The following is a 25,124-nucleotide window of genomic DNA, read 5'->3' as shown; positions in this document are numbered from 1 at the left end:
GCTGTTCAGTTTTATTGCCTTTCTTAAGCTTTATAAATACCTGCATACATCAACAAAACAGAAAGGGAATTGAGCTTTTTTCTTAAGGTACTATTACTTCTTTCAATGCATAGTTTGTTATTCCTGCAATTCTGTGGAGGCTTTTAACACTATACTTTTAAATGTTATTAAAATTGAAGCATTGTGGCTTAAATATTATTGGATCCAATTTTTTCAAGCATGCCACTGTTTGCAGATGTAGTGTAAAAATAGAAGTGATGGTGCTTTTTAAGTTTTACAGTAGTGTCTTTATGTTGGGAGGTACAATTAATTGAATCAACTTTATCTCTACGACCATTATGATTACACATGCAATTATGGATTGCTACTTCAGGTGGTGTTGTGCCTCATCAGTACATTAGGTTACAGACCAAGTTACTGATTTCAGTCAAGTTAGTGTGGAATGGTGCCAGACAGAAATGCTTCCTTACAGAAATGATGTGGAAATGCGGGTTTTGGACTGGAGTAGGAAACTTAAAAATCACACATCACCAGCTTATAGTTAAACCGGTTTATTTGGAAGTACTAGCTTTTGGAATGTTGCTCCTTCATCAGCTGCTCCACAGCTACCTAATGAAGGAGCAAAAATATAGTCCAAATAAACATGTTGGACTATAACCTTGTGATGTGTGATTTTTAACTCCTTACAGAAAGACTGTACAAAATAAGGAGTACTATTCTGAAGGGGGTGCAGGAACAGAGAGACATAGGTGTTTATGTGCTTAAGACATCAAAGATAGCAAGGCAGATAAAGAGAGCAATTACTAAAGTATCAAGGATTCTTAGTAAGAGCAGATGGTACAAAGCAGAGAAGATATTCTGAATTTATATAGGATAATCATCAGACATCAGCTTGAGTAGTGGAAGAGCAAATTACTGCAGATGCTGGAATCTGTACTGAAAACAAAAAAAGCTGGTGATCACAGCAGGTCTGACAGCATTCATAGAGATAGAGCAAGCTAACGTTTCAGGCCTAGATGACTCTTCATCAGAGCTGAATACTGTATTTGTTCTTTGCAGCCCACTTTAAGAAGGCTGTGAATGCATTTTAGAGAATACAGAAGAGATTTTCAAAAATCGTTCATGATGACAATCTTTGTTATGAGGATAGATTGGAGGTTACTTTCCTTGGAGAGGAGAAAGCAAAAAGGAGATCTGATGGATGTTTTGAAAATCAGGACACATCTGTATTGAGGAGATTGGGATAAACAGTTCAACATATGGGAAGATTAAGAACTAGAGGCTACAATTTTTAAATGTTTTGCAGAATGAGCAAATTGGAGATGAGAAAAGTGTTCTTCACTTAGTGAGTAATGCCAATCTAGAATGCACTCCCTGGAAATGTGGTGACAGCAGATTCAGTTGGGGCTCTCGAGAGGGCATGAAATGATTATTTGAATTGAAATAATGTGGAGAGTTAGAGATAAAATGAAGGAAGGTGACAATGAGGCTAATTATGATGCACAGAGAACCAGTGCAGACATGATAGACAGAATAGCCTTTATCTGCCCCATAACAATTCTGTGATTCATTGATTCAAGGACCCATTTCCACCAGTTACTGAGATGTGGACCCAAACCTCACTTGCCAGGAAGTCTTCTGAATTATCTATTTGCCTGTTCTGGTGGAAAGTGAACTGGTGCCATTTCAGTGTAATCTGAGGGTTAAAACACCCAAGACCTGAAGTTTAGTCCAGTCAGTGTGTTTTCTTACTCTCCCTCTTCTCACCTAACCAAAACCCATTTTGGTCTGGAGTTGAAACTTCGGTCTTCCTTAATAATCTCCTCAGGTCATTCGGACAATGAGGAGTTCTTGCAGTAGCTTGCCAAACTGTTCCTTCTCCAAACCCTATTAAAGAACAATTGGAAGGACAAAAGCAATGGAAAGTCTTTAAAGATGTTCATAGAAGATGTTATTGTAATGTTTAACATTACCCCACTCCCTCAACAAATAGTTGTTTCTAAAAAGTACAGGTCAACGTTAGTTTGTTACTGGTATAAGGGTGCAAAGACATTTAAGACATTCACGTGACCCTCTGCTAGCTGCTATTTTAAGATCTGGCTAAATAATTTGTAATCAATGGGTTGACAAATATATTAAAATAATTCACAGGAATGTTGTATGTGTGAACTTAATCTTTTATCTTTTACTTGCAATAATTATTTCCAGTTCTCTTGCTCAAGAGAACTTTTTTAAAATAAATATTTTTGCAGTATTTTTATCACTTGACAGTCCTCCAATTAACAAATATGAGTACTTTATATTCTATTGCATAATTTGACCGATGACTAAAAAGCTATACATTACACATTTCATGCAAAATGTTTATTTCAAAATATACTGTAGGTGACATTTAGCCACTGCCTGATTACCCTAATAGATGAAAAGCTGGAACAAGAACATGTTACTTATTAGATACAATTGCATGAGAATTGGTTTTATACATTGGGTGAATTCATGTGTTTACTTTGATTAGTTTTGCACTAATCATGGTAGCAAAAAGAATTACACTATGTGAACCAAGAATGTTGTCTTCCCATGCATTTATTTTTAAAGAGCTTTCTTTTCCTAAGTATTCATTGACTGTTAACAATGTCTACTCCTCAAACAAAGGGAATAGGACATGAGCTTTTCAGATTTCATCCCTCTTTTAATTTATTTACAATTAGTTCATTTATTTTCAGGTGGAACTGCCTCAAGGCAGAAAGGATTCCTTGGATGTATTCGCTCTTTAAGGTTAAATGGAGTCACCCTCGATCTTGAGGAAAGAGCCAAAATTACCCCTGGGGTGAAGCCAGGATGCCTGGGACATTGTAGCAGTTATGGTAACCTGTGTCACAATGGAGGGAGATGTATAGAGAAGTACAATGGTTATTCATGCAACTGTAGTCACTCTGCTTATGATGGGCCATTCTGTAAAAAAGGTAAGTAAACATGTCCTGCTTTTTCCTTATTCAAATAAAATAATGGGAAGACTTTTCTTTAATAGTCATGTTTCATGTTACAACTGATTTTTGAGGCATGTGTTGTCTCTCTCTTAACCTATTTCTCAACTGGTCACAGCATAAACTTAAACACCTCGTTACTGAATTGGCTACTTATGTACTTAATCTATGCTATGTTTAGAATTTTTAAAAACACGCTTTATTTAATAGGCAACAAAATTATTAACATACTGTGAAGACAGGACATATTTGATAAATACATAAATCTTCGAGGAAAAAGTGAGGTCTGCAGATGCTGGAGATCAGAGCTGAAAATGTGTTGCTGGTTAAAGCGCAGCAGGTCAGGCAGCATCCAAGGAACAGGAAATTCGACGTTTCGGGCATAAGCCCTTCATCAGGAATCCTGATGAAGGGCTTATGCCCGAAACGTCGAATTTCCTGTTCCTTGGATGCTGCCTGACCTGCTGCACTTTAACCAGCAACACATTTTCAGATACATAAATCTGATAAGTAAACGTGCAGGCCCTGAAAATTAGGATTCACACTTAGCAATAACACTCTGTTCCATCTTTCTGCTGTTGGGTGTATCTTTCGTCTAAAGAATTAAAACTGATTATGGCTGAAAAGTCATGCAGACCCTTTCCTGGGCTTCTGTTCCCCACACTATGAATTTTCTGTATTAACTGTGCCTGGAAGATCCAGTACATCTGGATGCGTTACTAGCAAAGTCTAACTAATTTTCAATGAAAGTGCCTTCTGACTTCTTGCAATTCATCCAATCTGTTGGATTCATAGAAATTATGACCAGTACGGTGTTTTCACAGGTATAAAATTTTGTTTTTGGCTGACAATAGATACTGGATGAAGTTTGATAAATCAGTGCTTCAACAGTTTTCACTGATTATGTTTCAGCCTCTTTCTCACCTTCCCCTCTCCATACCCCCAAAACACAGACACACGCACGCACACACCCATTTGTCCTAACTCTCTGCTTTCTGTTGGTTCACAAATCTTCAGTCTAAGCAAATAAGTTAGCTCTAACTCCATGCGATCTTACCTTGTGTGTTAACCTTTTGTGTGAATCCTTCACAAATGGAGGTCCAGATACACCACATCTATGGAATTTTCATTATCCACCTTCCTTGTTACATCTTCAAAGAATTCTAACAAACTTGTTAAACAGTCACCTACAGTTCATAAAAATAACTACTGACTCTGATGGATTGTGTTTTGGCTTTCCAAATGTCCTGTTATTGCCTCCTTAATCATAGATTCTAACAACTTCCAAATAACGCATTAAGTTAACTAGTCTCTAGTTCCCTATTTTCTGCCTACCTTTTTAAATAAACATATTAACACTTCTTCAATCCTTTTCCCAGATCCAGGAAATTTTGGAATGTTATAGTTATTAGATCCACAATTGCTGCCACTTCCTTTAAGACCTTAGGTAGGTCATCAGGACCTGGGGACTTACTTGCTTCAATCCCAATAGTTTGTTCAGTACTTTTTCCCTTAATGATGCTGAGTGTCCCTTTCTATACTCTCTGCGTTTCCGGTTAATATTGGAATGGTGCTACAGCCCTCTTGAAGGGCTGATGCCCAAAATGTCAATTCTTCTGCTCCTCGCATGCTGCCTGACCTGTTGCTATGTATTAAATGTCTTAGAATCCTGACAGTGTGAAAACAAGCCCTTCAGCCCAACAAGTCCGCACCAACCCTCTGAAGAGTAACACCACCCCCCCCTTACATTTATCCCTGACTAATGTACCTAACCTACATATTGTTGAACATTATGGACAATTTAGCATGGCCAATTCACCTGGCCTGCATATCTTTGGACTGTGGAAGGAAACCAGAGCACCCAAAGGAAACCCAGACAGACACAGGGAGAATGTGCAAACTCCGCACAGACAGTCACCCAAGGCTGGAATCAAACCCAGGTTCTCGGTGCTTTGAGGCAGTGGTGCTAACCACTGAGCCACTGTCCTTTGTTTAAAATAAAACAGGGCTAGAAGTCACACAACACCAGGCTATAGTCCAACAGGTTTATTTGAAATCACAAACTTTCAGAGCACTGCTTATCCAAAAGCTTGTGATTTAAATAATGCTGTTAGACTACAACCTGGTGATATGTGACTCTAAACTTCTCCACCCCAGTCCAACACTGGCACCTTCAAATTAAAATAAAACAAGTTTAAACAAACGGTCCCCAGTCCACTATGTTTTAACATGAATTCTTAAAAAGAATTAATAATGGACCATCTTCAGTATATGCTACAAATTGTTTCGAGGGCTCTGTTCTGCTACCCTGATGCACTTTGTTTGGTGTGATCTGCCTGAATAGCACACATAACAACACTTTTCACTATATCTCAGTACATTTGACAATAATCAATCAATCAATCAATCAATCAATCAATCAGTTAGGAATGAAAATAAATGCTGGCTTAACCTTTATGCCAGCACCCTACAAACAAAAATAATATGAAATCCAGGTGTCTAGATTCTCTCTGATGTGAAGAAATTGATCATCACAAAAATATATGTTTTGGTAACCCCCCCTCCCAATAGTAGTGCTTCTGAACCACAACAACATTTGTTGAAACTTTCTTTCCTGACTGCTCTGTGATTTTGTTGGTTCTTTTTGACTGGCTGACTATGTGTCAGATTTTCCATTAGCCTTCTAGCTATCTTCAGCATGGTGACACAGTGGTTAGCATTGCTGCGTTACAGCACCAGGGACACGAGTTTGATTCTAGCCTTGGGCGACTGTCTGTATGGAGTTTGCATGATCTCCCTGGGTCTGTGTGGGGTTATGCTGGGTGCTCTGGTTTCTTCTCACAGTCTAAAGATATCAATGAATGGCAATTGTCTTTTCCCTGTAGTGGGGGATTTCAAGACCGGGGCATATTTTTAAGATGAGAGGAGAAAGATTTTAAAAAGACACAAGGGGCATTTTTTTTCACAGAGAGTGGTTATTGTGTGAACTCAACTTCCAGAGGAAGTGGTGGATGTGGATACAATTACAACATTTAAAACATTTAAATACAAGAATAGCCAAGTCCATGAACAAGAAATGTTTGGATGGATATGGGCCAAGCACAGGCAGGTGGGACAAGTTTAATTTGGGATTATGGTCTGCATGGACTGGCTGAATTGAAGGGTCTATTTCCATACTGTATGACACTACAATTGTATGGCTATGACTGTGTCTGCAGGTTAGCTGGTTTTGACATGCTAAATTGCCCCTTAGTAGCCAGGGAATGTGCAGGCTGACGGATTAGCTATGGTAAATGCAGGGATAGGAGTTGGGTGTGGATGTGTTGCTTTTCAGAGGGTTGATGCAGACTCGATGGACCAAATAGCCTCTTTCCACACTGTAGGGATTCTATGATTCTAACTAATCAGTGCGCTCCTCTCATATCGCAAGATTGTGGTTTTTCTCCTTAAATTGCAAATTGTACTAATGAGTACAAGACAAAAGTATTTGAGAAAATGCAGCATTTTTCCTTCATACTAAAATTCTGTGCTAACAAATGATTAATTATTTAACTTTAGAATGAAGGGAGAAGGAAGATAAGTAACGAGAAACAGCAAGAAGGGGATGTTACATAAGAGAAAACAATAGCAATTTGGATATGGAGAGAGGAGAGTAAAATAGAAAATTCAAATCAACCAAATGTGAACAGAGCAAAGATTTATTGGAACGAATAATGAAACATGGGGCTAGATTTTATGTCCCATTTCTTCCAGCTACTCTTCCTACTATCTGGTTTAAACACAGATAAAATAGACCATGTCACTGATCCACATAAGGAAATTATTTGGCCAAATTTGTGCAGAGTCTAGGAGACCTCGTGATCAATTATAAACAGAGTGGGGGTAGCATCGAGTGTAAGATTTTCACCAGCATTTCCGCACCTCTGATGTGTGCGGACACAGGAGAATGTTAGAGCTTGCTGTCTGGCTCCACTGCCCGATTTAGGCCATTCCCAGCACCTCCACAACTTTCCTAGTTCCCAAGGACTCATGTTCATGGACCGTCAAGAAATCGTGAATCAATGTCTAGATGTGGGAACCTTTAAGAAGATAACATTTAAATGATGATAGTTGGGCACAAGGTACTATCCTGAGGAACCTACGTAGTGATTCCCTAGCGCTGAGCTGATTGACGTTCAATAACCAGCTACCTTTGTGCAAATGTGACTCCAACCAACAGAGAGATTTCCCCCTGATTCCGGTGACTCCAGTTTTCCTCAGGCTTCTTGACCCCATACTCAGTCAAATGCCACCTTGACATCCTGTAAGAATAGATTACCTACAGTATGGAAACAGGCCCTTCGGCCCAACTAGTCCACACTGACCCTCTGAAGAGTAACCCACCCAGACCCATTTCCCTCTAACTAGTGCACCTAACCCTTATGGGCAATTTAACATGGCCAATTCACCTGACCTGCACATCTTTGGATTGTGGAAGAAAACTGGAGCACCCAGAGGAAACCCACACAGACACAGGGACAATATTCAAACTCCACAGAGACAGTCACCCAAGGCTGGAATTGAACGTGGGACCCTGGTGCTTTGAGGCAGCAGTGCTAACCACTGTGCCATCTTGCCGCATGATAAGGCTAATCATTCATACTGACCTATGGATTTCAGTTTTTATTTTTGAATATGAGGTGAGGAGCTGAGTGGACCTGTGGAAACTAAATTAAGTGTCAGTGTGTGGATCATGACTGAACAAGAGCCACTTGAGAGCACTGTCACTGACTTTCTCCATCACTTTACCTTTGACCAACAATAGACTCACAGTGTGCCAATTGACCAGGTTGGATTTGCCTGGTTTTATTAATCTACAGAATGTACCTGGGCATTTTTCCACATCGGAAGGGAAAAAGTGAGGACTTCAGATGCTGGAGATCAGATCAAAAGGTGTGGTGCTGGAAAAGCACAAAGGAGCAGGAGAATCGACGTTTCAGGCATGAGCTCATGCTTGAAATGTTGAGTCTCCTGCTGCTCGGATGCTGCCTGACCAGCTGTGCTTTTCCAGCACCACACATTTTGACATTTTTCCACATTGCTGAGCGGTATTGTAATATTCCAGGGCTGGCTCCTTTGTGACCAAATGAGTATTAATTTCTGGAGATAGCATGCAGTGTACCAGAGAAAAAAAATAAACACATGCTTATGTTGATGTTAAAGTTATTCAAAAAGTGACTTTGTTCCAGCAAGATGCTGTTCTGAAATTAAATAATAAAATAAACAAAGCAACTGCATTCTGCTTTATCAAAACCCACATGGAAGTCCATTTAAATTCATGTAGGGTTATATTATTTTCATCAATAGATCCTGGGTAAAAAGCTCATGTCACATTAACAGTTAGTTAAATATTACATTGCATGAACAAATGCTACAACAAGCATCAATTAACAATAATATGAATATTTATTGACACTGAAATGATGCCTCTGGCTAATGATGTGACAAGGCCTTCTGATATTTTCTTTTCACAAACTTCATTTGAACTTCTATGATATAAAGCAACAAAGTACATTTATATTACATGTATCTTTTATCATTAATTATAATTTTACACACATTGGGATGGAAAACATAATGCTTCAAGGTTGCTTTAGGCAATTTTCTTCACACAACCTCCATGCATCCAACAGGTCCCAGTCTATTTTAACAGCAAGGGCCACATCTGAGGAAATACATTTAAAATTTCCTCTCTTAGGAGGGAAATTGCATACATATTCTCTAAAGTGATGTGCACTATAATTTATTTAAATTGCTTTGCTTCCTATCGTCCTTCACTATAATTTAAAGATATATATGGAAGGAGGTTGTAAATTTGCAAGCATGGAGTAGTTTCAGTCAAGATTCCCACTGTCCCTGCACAATCGAGTGAAACCTATAAAGTCTGTATGAGATATTCAGCTGTACAAATACTTACCCCTTAATTTACAATTGACAAAAACCTTCTGGTTAAACAATGATGAAGGAAGGTAGCACTGACAGGGAATACTTGCGGACACAGACAAGTATGTATACTTCAGCGCAAGGAGTATCAGAAATAAGGTGGGTGAACTTAAGCGTGGATCGGTACTTGGGACTACGATGTTGTGGCCATCACGGAAACGTGGATAGAAGAGGGACAGGAATGGTTGTTGGAGGTTCCTGGTTACAGATGTTTCTGTAAGATTAGGGAGGGTGGTAAAAAAGGAGGGGGTTGGCGTTGCTAATTAGAAATGGTGTAATGGCTGCAGAAAGGCAGTTCGAGGGGGATCTGCCTTTGGAGGTAGTATGGGCTGAAGTTAGAAATAGGAAAGGAGCAGTCACCTTGTTGGGTGTTTACTATAGGCCCCCCAATAGCAGCAGAGATGTGGAGAAACAGATAGGGAAACAGATTTTGGAAAGGTGCAGGTTAGTAATCATGGGCGATTTTAACTTCCCAAATATTGATTGGAAACTCTTAAGATCAAGTAGATTGGACGGGGTGGTGTTTGTGCAGTGTGTCCAGGAAGCTTTTCTAACTCAGTATGTAGATTGTCCGACTAGAGGGGAGGCCATATTGGATTTGATACTTGGTAACAAACCGGGACAAGTGATGGGCTTATTAGTGGGTGAGCATTTTGGTGATGGTGATCACAATTCTGTGACTTTCACCTTGGTTATGGAGAGAGATAGGTGTGTGTAACAGGGTAGGTTTTACAATTGGGGGAAGAGTAAATATGATGCCGCAAGACAGGATCTGAGGAGCATAAGTTGGGAGCATAGGCTGTCAGGGAAGGATGTCGTTGAAATGTGGAACTTTTTCAAGGAACCGATACGATGTGTCCTTGATATATATGTACCTGTTAGGCAGGAAAGAGATGGTCGTGAGAGGGAACCTTGGTTGATGAGGGAGGTTGAATGTCTAGTAAAGAGGAAGAAGGAGACTTACATAAGGTTGAGGAAACAAGGTTCAGACACAGCATTGGAGGTATACAGGATAGCCAGGAGGAAGCTGAAGGAAGGGATTAGGAGAGCTAAGAGTGGGCATAAAAAATCTTTGGCGGGTAGGATCAAGGATAACCCCAAGGCCTTTTATGTGTATGTGAGAAACATGAGAATGACGAGAACAAGGGTAGGTCCGATCAAGGACAGTAGTGGGAGACTGTGTATTGAGTCGGAAGAGACAGGAGAGGTCTTGAGTGAGTACTTTTCTTCACTATTTACAAATGAGAGGAACCGTATTGTTGAAGAGGAGAGTATGAAATGGACTGGTAAGCTCGAAGAGATACTTGTTAGGAAGAAAGATGTGTTGGGCATTTTGAACAACTTGAGGATAGACAAGTCCCCCGGGCCTGATGGGATATATCCTAGGATTATGTGGGAAGCAAGAGAGGAAATTGCAGAGCCGTTGGCAATGATCTTTTCGTCTTCACTGTCAACGGGGGTGATATCAGGGGACTGGAGAGTGGCGAATGTTGTGCTCCTGTTCAAAAAGGGAATAGGGATAACCCCGGGAATTACAGGCCAGTTCGTCTTTCTTCGGTGGGTAGGCAAAGTAATGGAAAGGGTACTGAGGGATAGGATTTATTAGTATCTGGAAAGACACGGCTTGATTAGGGACAGCCAGCATGGATTTGTGAAGGGTAGGTCTTGCCTTACAAGTCTTATTGAATTCTTTGAGGAGGTGACCAAGTATGTAGATGAGGGTAGAGCAGTGGATGTAGTGTAGATGGATTTTAGTAAGGCATTTGATAGGTTCCCCATGTTAGGCTTATGCTTAAAGTCAGGAGGCATCGGATAGTGGGAAATTTGGCCAGTTGGATAGAGAACTGGCTAACCGGTCGAAGTCAGAGAGTGGTGGTAGATGGTAAATATTCAGCCTGGAGACCAGTTACAAGTGGAGTTCTGCAGGGATCTGTTCTGGGTCCTCTGCTGTTTGTAATTTTTATTAATGACTTGGAAGAGGGAGTCGAAGTGTGGGTCAGTAAATTTGCAGACGATACGAAGATTGGTGGAGTTGTGGATCGTGAAGAGGGCAGTTGTCGGCTGCAAAGGGACTTAGATATGATGCAGGGCTGGGCTGCGGAGTGGAAATTGGAGTTCAATCCTGTCAAGTGTGAGCTTGTCCATTTTGGAAGGACAAATAAGAATGCAGAATACAGGGTTAACAGTAGGGTTCTTAGTAAGGTGGAGGAGGAGCAGAGGGATCTTGGGGTCTATGTTCATAGCTCTTTGAAAGTTGCCACTCAGGTGGATAGAGCTTGTAAGAAGGCCTATGGTGTATTAGCATTCATTAGCAGAGGGATTGAATTCAAGAATCACGAGGTGATGTTGCAGCTGTACAGGACCTTGGTAAGGCCACATTTGGAGTACTGTGTGCAGTTCTGGTCGCCTCACTTTAGGAAAGATGTGGAAGCTTTGGAGAGGGTGCAGAGGAGATTTACCAGTATGTTGCCTGGAATGGAGAATAGGTCGTACGAGGATCGGTTGAGAGTGCTAGGCCTTTTCTCATTGGAACGGCGAAGGAGGAGGGGTGACTTGATAGAGGTTTATAAGATGATCAGGGGAATAGATAGAGTAGACAGTCAGAGACTTTTTCCCCGGGTACAACAGAGTGTTACAAGGGAACATAAATTTAAGGTGGAGGGTGGGAGGTATAGGGGGAATGTCAAGAGTAGGTTCTTTACCCAGAGAGTGGTGGGGGCATGGAATGCGCTGCCTGTGGGAGTGGCAGAGTCAGAATCATTGGTTACCTTTTAGCAGCAATTGGATAGGTCCATGGATGGGTGCTTAAGCTAGGACAAATGTTCGGCACAACATCGTGGGCCGAAGGGCCTGTTCTGTGCTGTATTGTTCTATGTTCTATGTTCTAATCAAACTTCTGAGACAAATAATGTAATACATTGTGCAATGGTGTGTGGTTACAATGGAAAGCATGTTCTTATGTTTATTATTACCTTTATTCACAGAATAACATGTTATAATGTTAGAATTAAGTCAGCTAGCTAGGAAAAAAGTTCTCATAATCACACCAGGTCTAAATCTTAGAGGCTATTCTTTTTAAACAAGCACAATGAACAATATATATTTATGTTGAATAATTTTATTTTTAATTCGACTGATAAATGTTTACAACCACTCAGCCCATTGTGCTGTGCTGATCAACAGAGATATGTCTACTCTAATTCCACTTTCCAGCCTTTGACTCATAATCCTTGAGGCTATAGAAACATGTGAATTGCTAAATACTGCAAAAATGTGCAAGAGTTTTTGACATAGAGCCTATTTTATGAGGAACATTCAATATATGTTCTCTAAAGAGATGTGTACCACAATTTATTTAAATGACTTTACTTCCTATTGTCCTTCACCACAATCTCTCTTTCAGGCAGTAAGTTCCAAACTTCCACTATTCCCTGGTAATAAACAGTTTCTAGATTAGAGTGGTGCTGGAAAAGCACAGCAGGTCAGGCAGCATTCGAGGAGCAGCAAAATCAACGTTTTGAGCAAAAGCCCTTCATCAGGACCTAATCAGCAACTTCATCATTACCTAATAAACAGTTTCCTCAACACTCCTCTCGGCCTTCTACCTCTTACATCAAATCTATGCCTTCTTGTTATTGAACCCTCTATAAATGGAAAAAGTGCTTGCTTATACAACCAAATGTCCCTCATGATCTTATACTCCTCTGTAAAGTCCCACCTTCAGGCTTGGCAGTTGGAAGTCTATACAATTTTTTATCATAACTCAGGACCTCCAGACCTCCTGCTAAATCTCCTTCACACCCTTTCTACTGCAGTCACATCATTCTTATAATATGGTGAATAGGACTGCATGCAGTAGTGCAGTGGTGGCCTAACTACCATTTTGTATAGTGCTAGCATCACCTCCCTGCTCCTGTATTCTCTGCTTTAGCTAATAAAAATATAAATCGCATGACCTTCTTAATCACCTTATCTATCTATCTTGCTACCTTCGGGTGTCTTTGGATATACATAGAACATAGAACATAGAAATGTACAGCACAGGATGGGCCCTTTGGCCCACGATGTTGTGCCGAGGTTAAATCCTAATGTAAAATATAATAACTTAACCTACGCACCCCTCAATTCACTGCTATCCATGTGCATGCTTAGGTCCCTCTGATTATCTCTACTTTCCAGGATTCTATCTTTCATTGGATAATCATTTGCCTCACCAAGTGTATTTCCTTACAATTTTCCAGTCCAAGCTGAATTCCATTTGTTTCTGCTCTGACCACTTGACCAGTCCCTTGATGTTGATAGCAATGCTCATTACTTTTTACCACCCTACCAATTTTCCTGTCAACTGTTAACATTTTGATCATTCCCCCTACAGTTGAGTCCAAATTATTAATGAACACCACAATCAACATTGTCCCAGCACCGAGCCCTGTGGAGCCCCACTGGAAACCAACCTCTGGTCACATAATCATCCCCGACCATCAGCTTCTGCTTCCTGTCTCACAGCCAATTTTGGATCCAGTGTGCCATTTTGTGTTGGAACCCATTTCTTGACAAGTCTGTCACAAGGAACCTTATCAAACGCTTTGTCAAATCATTACACAAATGCAGAATCTTCATTAATTCTCCTGATTTCCTCCTCAAAAAATTCAATCCAATTTGTTAAACACCACCTTTCTTTAAGAATTTCATGCTGACTATCCCTGATTGTTCTTTGGCTCTTAAAGTGCAGATACCTCTGTCCCTCAGAATTCTTACTAATTACATTCAAAACACTGAAATTTGAATGATCTCCCTGTATTTTCCTGAGCTGTCCCTTCCTTTTTCTTTTGATAATGTGACAATATTAACAATATTATCTCATCCTCTAGCATTTTACATGTAACCATGGAGGATTTGAAAATTACTCCCATGGTCCCTATTATGTCTTTCCTTGCCTTCTTTAATAGCATGAGATTCACCATATCTGGGCCTAAAGATCTAACAATGTTTTAGTTTGCTAAAGCCGTTAATCAGATTACTTACAGTGTGGAAACAGGCCCTTCGGCCCAACAAGTCCACACCGACCCGCCGAAGCGCAACCCACCCATACCCCTACATATGGTATATATATATGTCATATATATATATGACAATGCATATACCCCTTACCTAACACTACAGGCAATTTAGCATGGCCAATTCACCTGACCCGCACATCTTTGGTCTGTGGGAGGAAACCGGAGCACCCGGAGGAAACCCACGCAGACACGGGGAGAACGTGCAAACTCCACACAGTCAATCGCCTGAGGCGGTAATTGAACCCAGGTCCCTGGCGCTGTGAGACAGCAGTGCTAACCACTGTGCCACCGTGCCGCTCTTCTCTGCTTACCCTCATGTCTATCCCTGCATTTTCTTTTTCTGTTGTGATGATCAAAACAAAATACTCATTGACATCTATGCAAATGTGTGCCTACTCCATGCATACATTACCTCTATGGTCCCTAATGGCCTCTTCTCTATCCTTAGTTACTCTCTAGATCTTTATATATTTATAAACACCTTTTGTGTTGTCCTCTTTTCAACTTACCAATTTATTTTCATGCACTGGCTTTGCTTTCCTGATTTCCTATCTTAAGGTCCCCCTGTACCTTTTATACTCCTCTAAGGCTGAAAATGTGTTGCTGGTTAAAGCACAGCAGGTCAGGCAGCATCCAAGGAACAGGAAATTCGACGTTTCGGGCCAGAGCACTTCATCAGGAATGAGGAGAGTGTGCCAGGCAGGCTAAGATAAAAGGTAGGGAGGAGGGACTTGGGGGAGGGGCGATGGCGATGTGATAGGTGGAAGGAGGTCAAGGTGAGGGTGATAGGCCGGAGTAGGGTGGGGGTGGAGAGGTCAGGAAGAAGATTGCAGGTTAGGAGGGCGGTGCTGAGTTCGAGGGAATCGACTGAGACAAGGTGGGGGGAGGGGAAATGAGGAAACTGGAGAAATCTGAGTTCATCCCTTGTGGTTGGACGGTTCCCAGGCGGAAGATGAGGCGCTCTTCCTCCAACCGTCATGTTATGTTATGCCGATGGAGGAATCCAAGGACCTGCATGTCCTCGGTGGAGTGGGAGGGAGAGTTAAAGTGTTGAGCCACGGGGTGGTTGGGTTGGTTGGTCCGGGCGTCCCAGAGGTGTTCCCTGAAGCATTCCGCAAGTAGGCGGCCTGTCTCCCCAATATAGAGGAGGCCACATTGGGTGCAGCAGATGCAATAGATGATGTGTGTGGAGGTGCAGGTGAATTTGTGGCGGATATGGAAGGATCCCTTGGGGCCTTGGAGAGAAGGAAGGGAGGAGGTGTGGGTGCAAGTTTTACATTTCCTGCGGTTGCAGGGGAAGGTGCCGGGAGTGGAGGTTGGGTTGGTGGGGGGTGTGGACCTGACGAGGGAGTCACGAAGGGAGTGGTCTTTGCGGAACGCTGACAGGGGAGGGGAGGGAAATATATCCCTGGTGGTGGGGTCCGTTTGGAGGTGGGGAAATGACGGCGGATGATATGCTGTATACGGAGGTTGGTGGGGTGGTAGGTGAGAACCAGTGGGGTTCTGTCTTGGTGGCGGTTGGAGGGGCGGGGCTCAAGGGCGGAGGAGCGGGAAGTGGAGGAGATGCAGTGGAGGGCATCGTCGATCACGTCTGGGGGGAGTCTGCGGTCCTTGAAAAAGGAGGCCATCTGGGCTGTACGGTATTGGAACTGGTCCTCCTGGGAGCAGATGCGGTGGAGGCGAAGGAATTGGTAATATGGGATGGCATTTTTACAGGGGGGAGGATGGGAGGAGGTGTAGTCGAGGTAGCTGTAGGAGTCAGTCGGTTTATAGTAGATGTCTGTGTTGATTCGGTCGCCCGAGATAGAAATGGAAAGGTCTAGGAAGGGGAGGGAGGAGTCTGAGACAGTCCAGGTGAATTTGAGGTCGGGATGGAAGGTGTTGGTAAAGTTGATGAACTGTTCAACCTCCTCGTGGGAGCACGAGGCAGTGCTGATACAGTCATCGATGTAGCGGAGGAAAAGGTGGGGGGGTGGTGCCAGTGTAGTTGCGGAAGATGGACTGTTCCACATATCCTACGAAGAGACAGGCATAGCTGGGGCCCATGCGGGTGCCCATGGCAACTCCTTTAGTTTGGAGGAAGTGGGAGGATTGGAAAGAGAAGTTATTCAGACTGAGGACCAGTTCAGTCAGTCGAAGGAGGGTGTCAGTGGAAGGGTACTGGTTGGTGCGGCGGAAAAGGAAGAAGCGGAGGGCTTTGAGTCCTTCATGATGGGGGATGGAGGTGTACAGGGACTGGATGTCCATAGTGAAGATAAGGCGTTGGGGACCGGGGAAGCAAAAATCATGGAGGAGGTCGAGGGCGTGGGTGGTGTCCCGAACGTAGGTGGGGGTTCTTGGACTAAAGGGGACAGAACCGTGTCGAGGTACACGGAGATGAGTTCGGTGGGGCAGGAGAAGGCTGAGACAAAGGGTCGGCCGGGGCAGTCAGGTTTGTGGATTTTGGGCAGGAGGTAGAAACGGGCGGTACGGGGTTATGGGACTATGAGGTTGGAGGCGGTGGATGGGAGATACTCCTCTAAGGACCCTGCCAAACTGACCACTCAGTATCTGACATAGGTTTTCTATTCTAGTTAATACTAACCCTTATGTTCTTTCACATCCAGGGTTCTTCAGTCTTGTCCTGACCATTTGTCTTTGTGGGAACACATTTGCCCCTTAACTCTCATTATGCCCTTCTTTCATGCCTCCCTAATGTCTCTGTTACAGTTTATTTCTGCAGGTATCTCATAGAGTCAGAGAGATGTACAGCACGGAAATAGATCCTTCAGTCCAACTCGTCCATGCTGACCAGATACCCTAAATAAATCTAGTCCCCTTTGCCAGCATTTGGCCCATATCCTTCTAAACCCTTCCTATTCATATACCCATCTAGATGCCTTTTAAATGTTGTAAATGTACCAGCCTCCACCACTTCCTCTGTCAGCTCATTCCATACACGCACCACCCTCTGCATGAAAAAGTTGCCCCTTAGGTCTCTTTTATATCTTTCCCATCTCACCCTAAACCTATGCCCTCTCGTTTTGGACTCACCCACCCCAGGGAAAAGACTTTGTCTATTTATCCTATCCATGCCCTTCATAATTTTATAAACCTCTCTAAGGTCACCCCTCATCCTCCTGACACACCAGGGAAAATAGGCCCCATCTATTCAGCCTCTTCCAATAGCTCAAACCCTCCAACCTTAACAAAATCCTTCAAAAACCTTTTCTGAACCCTTTCAAGTTTTACAACAACCTTCTTCTACCTCAGAGACCAGAATTGCATGTGGTTTAATCTTTTGTTGCCATAGTTTTACTAGACCATAGGGACTACTCTCTCATTAGAGATTTACTCTGAGGTTGAGAAGGAGACCTTCATGGTGACCAAGTGATGGAAAGTGAACCCTCACTATTAGCGTCACACTGCTTTGCAAGCCAACAATCCAGTCAACTAAACGAAACTGATTCCCATTGCATGTGACATTCCAATAGTGGCCTAAGTAATGTTCTGTACAGCTGCAATATGACCTCCCAGTTCCTATAACTAAAACAGAAAGCCTTTGCCAGATACTGAGTGGTCAGCTTGGCAGGGTCCCTAGAGGAGGATAAAAAGTACAGGGGGAGCTTAAGATAGGAAATCAGGAAAGCCAGTGCATGAGAATGAATTGGGAAGTTAAAAAGAGGATAACACAAAAAGTGTTCATAAATATATAAAGATCTAAATAGTAATCAAGGAAATAATAGAGGCACCGATCAATAAAGGCATGCATACCAAATACCTCCCTCACTATCCTATCTGTCTGCGGTCCACTTTCAACTTTGAACCTGCACTTCAAGGTCTCTTTGTTCAGCAGCATTCTCCAAGACCTTACCATTAAGTGTATAAATCCTGCTCTGATTTGCCCTTCCAAAATGCAGCACCTCACATTGATCTAAATTAAAATCCATCTGCCACTTCTTGGCCAAATTGGCCCATCTGATAAAGATCCTGTTGTACTCTGAAGTAACCTTCTTCACTGTCCACTACAACTCCAATTTTGGTGTCATCTGCAAACTTACTAACTTACTAACCATACCTCCTGTGTTCTCATCCAAATAATTTTGATCAATGATGAAAAACAATGGACCCAGCACTGATCCTTGTGGCACACTGCTGGTCACAGGCCATTCTGAAGTGCAAAACTCTATCACCACCCTCTGTCTTCCACCCTCAAGCCGGTTCTGTATCCAAATAGACATAGTTCACTTGGGTCAAATTGAAGATTATTTGGCAAAAGTTGCCTTTTCCAGTTTAGAAATTTTATTCCTCACCTCTCCTTATGCTTTACCATAACTCTCCTAAAGCCAATTGAGTTATGGTCACAATTTCTGAAATGCTTCATCACTGATATCTTTAAACCTGCCTGGGCTTATTTCTGAATATTCAGTCCAGAACTGCTTCCTCCCTTATTTGGGTTTCTGCATTTTGGCTTAAAAAAGGATTCTGCCCAGTTGCAATTTAAACATTTTGTTTCTTCTTTCCGTTGCACACTGAAACTATCTCAGTTAATATTTGGGTAGTTAAAATACCCAACTGTTACTGCCTCATTATTCTTATACTTCTCTGAAATCTGATTACATATTTGATCTTCTATCACCCCTGATTGAATCACAGTTGACATCATGTTTGCCCTTTTGTGATTTTACTTCTGTCTATATGACCCCCTTTAATGATTCTCCCAAATATCATTCCTTCTCATTATTATAATTGATTCCTTGATCAATATTGCAATACTCCCACCCCCCACCTCAATCTCCCATTCTATTTCATCTGAATACACAATCACCAGGACCTTTACCAATCCTGCTTATCTTCCATCAAAGACTCAATTCCAGCAATGATTTCATACTCCCAGGTGCCCATCCATGCTCTCACCTCATCCCTCTCAATCCTCAAACTCCTTGCATTAAAATATATTCCAAAAGGCCTTGCTAAATTTACTTATTTCCTATCTACGTAGAATAACTTCTGCCTTCTATACTCATTTACTCCCATTTTAACTTCTGGTGGCATTTGAGCTTCCCTCCTCTCTGAACAGCTTGCCCAGATCCCACCCACTGCCAGTCTAGTTGAAATCCACCCCAACAACATCAGCAAACCACCCTATGAGGATGTTAGTTCTGTTCCTGTTTAGATGTAACTTCAGTGATGTTAGCTGAGTGTTTTTTTACAATTTCAAAAATATATTTTATTCATAAGTAATCTTTATGTACATTAGTAGTCACTAAAGCAGTCAGATTCTGCCTACTTTGACATAAATGAAATCAGTCTCCATGGCAATACATGATTAACTTGCTGACCAGTCAGTACCTCATTATCATGCAGTATATGAGTAACTCCCTTTAACATCTAACATTCTTGAAACTGTCCTGAAAAGTGCATGACAAAATCTTTGTTTGCTTGCCTCTTTTTGCAACAACATTCAAGATTTTCCATATCAAGCAACTATTTGAATAATATTCCTGATTGAATAATTCTGGGACACATTTGAAAGGCAGATTGCATTCTCCAAATAGCACTGAAAATGGAAAACAGGGAAACAAACCAAAATGCTGAAAGGGTAAACAAAACCTTTTATTTTATTTTCAGTTCCATTGAATTTGGCAACTGATCAGTGGATGAATAAATTAAAAATTTAATTAATCACTGTTTTATGTCTCAGGTTCATATTTTTATCTGGTTCACATACTTTTGCTCAGACATTCTGATGTCATGCTCCAACCCAGAACCTTTCAATTTCTAGAAATGTTATTCCAAACATTTCAGGCTGGAGAGGCTGCTGTCAAATTAGCATCTGCTCAATTGTTGTCACAGTCTCATGTTTATTCCATATTTTACCTGTGCACTTGGCAAACATTGTCCATCTTTCTTTTTATCTGCAACTTCAAGAAAGCTGCCTTCAGTTTTTGATTCCAATAACTCATGGTGTCTGCAGTTATAGATCATTTCCCTAAAACAAACATGCATCTGTCCAAAAATGTTTGATTTGAAACACCTTATAAGGCACACAAACTAAATTAACGTAAAATATTTGATCAGTGTATGTGTTATGCTTTAACTCCAAAGAGCGTCAATTGAACACACAATTTGTTTTTGATTGATCTAACCTCGTCTAAATTATAATTGTACAAACACAATTTGTTTCTTGTTCATGTATTTGATATGTCATCAGCCTGAGTTGTATTGATTTAGATTTAGATTAGATTTTAGATTTAGATTTTATTGTCATGTACTTGAATACATGTGACCTGACAAGTTTTTGTGGGGTCTTCTGTTTATTTTCAGAGATTTCTGCACTCTTTGAGCCTGGAACATCACTGATCTACACACTAGATGGATCTTCCACCATTGTCAAGAATTTAAGTGGTCCTTCATCTTTCACATCCTCTGATATCACTCTCTTGAAGGAGAATATTGCATTCAGTTTTCGAACTACACATGCACCTTGTATTCTCCTTTATGTTAGTTCTCTTAATGGGGAATATTTGGCTGTAACTCTGTCGAGAAATGGTAAGTCCGATACACTGATATGCTAATGAATGGTTTGGAACAATGCACTAATGCATTTCAAAAGTGTTTCTCTGCATATGTTGATGAGAGTAAGACTGTATCAAAAGTTTGCATGTGATCCATTTCTTTTTAAAAGTTAAACACGAGAAAATTGAATTCTAGATGGCTTTACTTCAGATTTTCCAAGCTGTCCAACCACTGACTTAGTGTGTAAGTGCTCTCTAAATTTTAGTGATGAACTATCCAGATCAGAAAGGTCTCTGTCTTATGAAGTCCAAGGAAATATAATCATATTTTTTCTGGTTCAACAGGTTGCTTTGTCCTTTTGACAACTAGCACACTAATATGCGTCTTTTCAACTTGTAAAGTTTAACTTCAGTTTGTCTATATTTTCAGTCTTTTTAACTTCATAAAGTTAAACATCACACAATGCCATGTTATAGTCCAACAGGTTTATTTGAAAGCACTAGCTTTCAAAGCTGTTCCTTCATCAGGTGGTTGTGCCACCACCGTTCATTGAAGGAGCAGCACCCTGAAAGCTAGTACTTCCAAATAAACCTGTTGGTCTGTAACCTGGTGTTGTGTGATCTTTAATTTTGTCCACCCCAGTCCAATACTGGTACCTCCAAGATATATCTTCATAAAAATTAGTTTCCATGCTATGCCACAGTTTTTTATGGAATGTATTTCCATCAATAAGAATATTTTCACCTAAACAGCAGATATTTATTCAAGCCTGCAGAGAATGCTACCTGTGGAAACAATGGTTACTTACTTTAGCTCATGCAATTCAAACTTCTGCATCTGCAGTGAATAAAACCTCTCTAACTACCCAAGGTTTCCTTTGTTTACTTTCCTTTTGTGTAAAATGCCAGGCAGAGCATGTTATCGCAAAATGAGCAAAGCAAGCCAATAATATGGGTTTAATTTTCTTTCATTCATTCACTGGCTAGGCCAGCATTTCCTGCCCAATGCTAAATTCCTTAAAAGGCAGTTAAGAGTCAACTTGCTTGGTTCTGGAGTCACATGTAGGCCAAACTAAATAAGAATGGTGGTTTCCTTTCTTAAACAACATCTGTGAGCAATGGGTTTTTCCTGACAATCAACAACAGATTCATGACTATCATTAAACTCTTCCTTCTAGATTTTTAATGAATCGCAGTCGCACCATCTGACATGGCAGGATTTGAACCCAGGTCCCCAAAGCATTAGCTGTGTCCCTGGCTGAATAGCCTGCTGATAACACCACTAGGCTACCCCTACCCCTACCCCTACCCCTACCCCTACCCCTACCCCTACCCCTACCCCTACCCCTACCCCTACCCCTACCCCTACCCCTACCCCTACCCCTACCCCTGTAGCACTGAACACTTTCTCCTGTTTGAACTTCATTCCCAACCCACTGTCAATTCGTTTCAAATAGTTTGTTGCTCTTTCTCTGTAGTGGTAGATTTTCAAGTCACGTGTACCTGTAGTAATTCAATAAGAATGACATTTCTGCCCCTTACTTTGATTGACAGTGAGACTTGTACCCTTGACCACATTTAAATGCCCATATCAGATGCGTTGTAAACTTGTTCACAGCAATAACAGCAACTTGTATTTAAATAACACCTTTAACATTGTAAGAATATGCCAAGAAGCTTCACAGACTTGGGAGCTATGCATATAGGAGTTGGGAGGTCATGTTGTGACCTATACAGGGCATTGGTTAGGCCACGTTTGGAATTTTGCATGCAATTCTGGACTCCTTTCAATCATAAGGATATTATGAAACTTGAAAGGGTTCAGAAAAGATTTACAAGGATGTTGCCAGGGTTGGAGGATTTGAGCTATTAGGAGAGGCTGAACAGGCTGGGGCTGTTTGCCATGGAGTGTGGGAGGCTGAGGGGTAACTTCATAGAGGTTTATAAAATCATGAGGGGCATGGATAGAATAAATAGGCAAGGTCTTTTCCTGGGTAGGGGAGTCTAGAACTAGAGGGCATAGGTTTAGGGTGAGAGGGGAAAGATATAAAAGAGACCTAAGGGGAACCTTTTCACACAGAGGGTGGTGAGTGTATGTAATGAGCTGCCAGAGAAAATGGTGGAGGCTAGTACAATTGCAACACTTAAAAGGCATCTGGTTGGGTATATGAATAGGAAGGGTATAAGGGGATATGGGCCACGTGCTGGCAAATGGGACTAGAGTTGAACCACAGGGTCTGTTTCTATGCTGTACATCTCTGTGACTCTATGGCTCTATGTGAGCCAGACCTGACCCAAGAAATCACTCTTTTCCCCTCATTTTGTTTGCATCTCAAAACAGGCATTAGGAAATGTGTCCAAAACAAAAAGTCATGCAGAGATATAATACTTCTTACGACTACTGGATGCCACAAGGCACTTTGCAGCCAAAGCATTTTTTGAAGCATGGTCAGTACTGTAGTGCAGGAAATGCAGAAGTCCATTTGTGCACCACAGACTTCCAGAATAGAAAAGATCAAAATGGTAATTTACAAGATTGTTGCCAGAATTGGAAGGTTTGAGCTATCGGGAGAGGCTGGATAGGCTGGGGCTATTTTCCCTGGAGCATCGGAGGCTGACGTTTGACCATATCGAGGTTTATAAATTCATGAAGTTCATGGACAGGGTGAATAGTCAAGGTCTTTTCCCTGGGTTAGGGGAGTCCAAACTAGAGGGCATAGGTTCAAGGTGAGAGGGGAATGATTTAAAAGGGATCTGAGGGGCAACATTTTCACACAGAGGGTGGTGCATGTATGGAATGAGCTGCAAGAGGAAGTGGTGGACGCTGCTACAGTTACAACATTTAAAAGGCATCTGAATGGGTACATGAATAGGAAGGGTTTAGAGGGATATGGGCCAAATGGTACTAGATTAATTTAGGCTATCTGATCGGCGTGGGGAAGTTGAACCAAAGAAGCTGTTTCCTTGCTGTACAACTCCATGAGTCTATTGTCGCTTGTATTTATGAAAGTCCAGTGGAAAATGTATAACTCGCCGTAATCTGGTGCCATTTTAATGACATGAATTATATAAAGAAATAATTGAGATGATGTTAAGAGAAAGTTCATCTTTTGTTCCCTCTACCGCCATTCGGTTTCTGAAGAATTTGTTTCATTGTCATGGTGATTAAAGAATGAATGTGGCTAGGACACTGAGGATAACTCCCCTGCTTTTTGAAAACAGCACTGTTTTTACATTCAACAAAGCAGCTTGATGAGGCTATGGTTTAATGTCTAAAATGGGCATCTCTAACCATGCAGTATGGAGCAGGTCTTGAATTCAGAGCATTGAGTAAATGATCCTTGCCATAGAATAAATGGCAGATTTATATTATCAGGATGTAGTTTGACCAGAATATTCTCATATGCAGCCTGTGAAATAGAGAGCTGTCAGCTCACAATCTTGGCAGCCCCACGAGGAGAGGTGGGCACGGCTGCAGAAGGTAGTCTGGAATTGAAGGCTCTCTTGGTAAGGCATATAAAAGTAAAAAAAGATCACAAGACTGAATGTGAAAAGCCCCACTGGGATAGAGGATAAAGCTCTCTGAGTGAAGTGTTTAGGCTTCCTTAAAGAGAATATGACATAGGAGCAGGACTAGGCCATTCAGCCCATCGAGTCTGCTCCTCTATTCAATAAAATCATGACTGATCTGATAATCCTCAACTCCATTTTCCTGCGTTTTCCCCATAATCCTTGATTCCCTTACTGATAACTCTAAATATCTCAGTCTTCAATATATTTAATGTGCTGTTAATAGCCCTCTCTGGTAAAGGATTCCACAGATCCACGATCCTCTGAATAAAACAATTATATCTCATCTCCATCTTTAGTGTTAAACCCCTTAATCTAGGACTGTGTCCTTTGGTCCTGGACAGTCCCACAAGGGAAAACGACCTTTTTACCTTCTCAAATCCTTTAAGAATCTGATGAAGATCATTAGACCCACAATATTAACTCTGATGTCTCTCCACCAGAGTTGCTGAGCTTCTCCAGCAATTTCTATTGTTGTTTCTCATCTCCAGCATCTGCTGTTCTTTCAGTTTTTATATCCTTTAAGAATCTCGCACGTTTCAATATGTTGCCTTTCATTCTTCTGTAGTCCAACAAAGAATGAACTTTATATCTGTCCCTCAATGGTCCTTGGAGCTCACTCTCAATGTTCCAGATGCCAACAGCCCCCCCAAAAAACACCCTGATCAACACCTTAAGTGTTTGAATTTCTAGTGATGTTTCAAACTGTCTGACGTACACAGTCTGTCATGGGGAAACTTCACCATTAAGGCACTGTACTTATTCAACCTGATCACCTATCTCTGTACAATTTTCCTGGCCCTCCAGACTTGCACCCCAGGGCTAAGAAAACCTGGGCTGAAAATGTGTTGCTGGTTAAAGCCCAGCAGGTCAGGCAGCATCCAAGGAACAGGAAATTCGACGTTTCGGGCATAAGCCCTTCCGAAACGTCGAATTTCCTGTTCCTTGGATGCTGCCTGACCTGCTGCACTTTAACCAGCAACACATTTTCAGCTCTGATCTCCAGCATCTGCAGACCTCACTTTTTACTC

The 25,124-nt window shown here is 41.5% G+C and overlaps 1 protein-coding gene across 1 annotated transcript in view; it reads left to right on the top strand.

The window, feature by feature from the left end:
• Window positions 1–25,124, top strand: part of LOC132817391 (contactin-associated protein-like 5) — an 899,316-nt gene that overhangs the window by 642,152 nt on the left and 232,040 nt on the right. Inside the window, exons 18-19 of the mRNA XM_060827811.1 lie at window positions 2,724–2,963; window positions 20,333–20,557. Coding sequence (XP_060683794.1) covers window positions 2,724–2,963; window positions 20,333–20,557 — 465 coding nt within the window. The remainder of the gene's footprint in view (window positions 1–2,723; window positions 2,964–20,332; window positions 20,558–25,124) is intronic.

The sequence above is a fragment of the Hemiscyllium ocellatum genome, chromosome 7 (genome assembly GCF_020745735.1).
Source record: "Hemiscyllium ocellatum isolate sHemOce1 chromosome 7, sHemOce1.pat.X.cur, whole genome shotgun sequence".
Classification (NCBI taxonomy): domain Eukaryota; kingdom Metazoa; phylum Chordata; class Chondrichthyes; order Orectolobiformes; family Hemiscylliidae; genus Hemiscyllium; species Hemiscyllium ocellatum.
The sequence above is the reverse complement of the archived record's forward strand: the minus strand, read 5'-3'. Positions and strand labels throughout refer to the sequence as shown.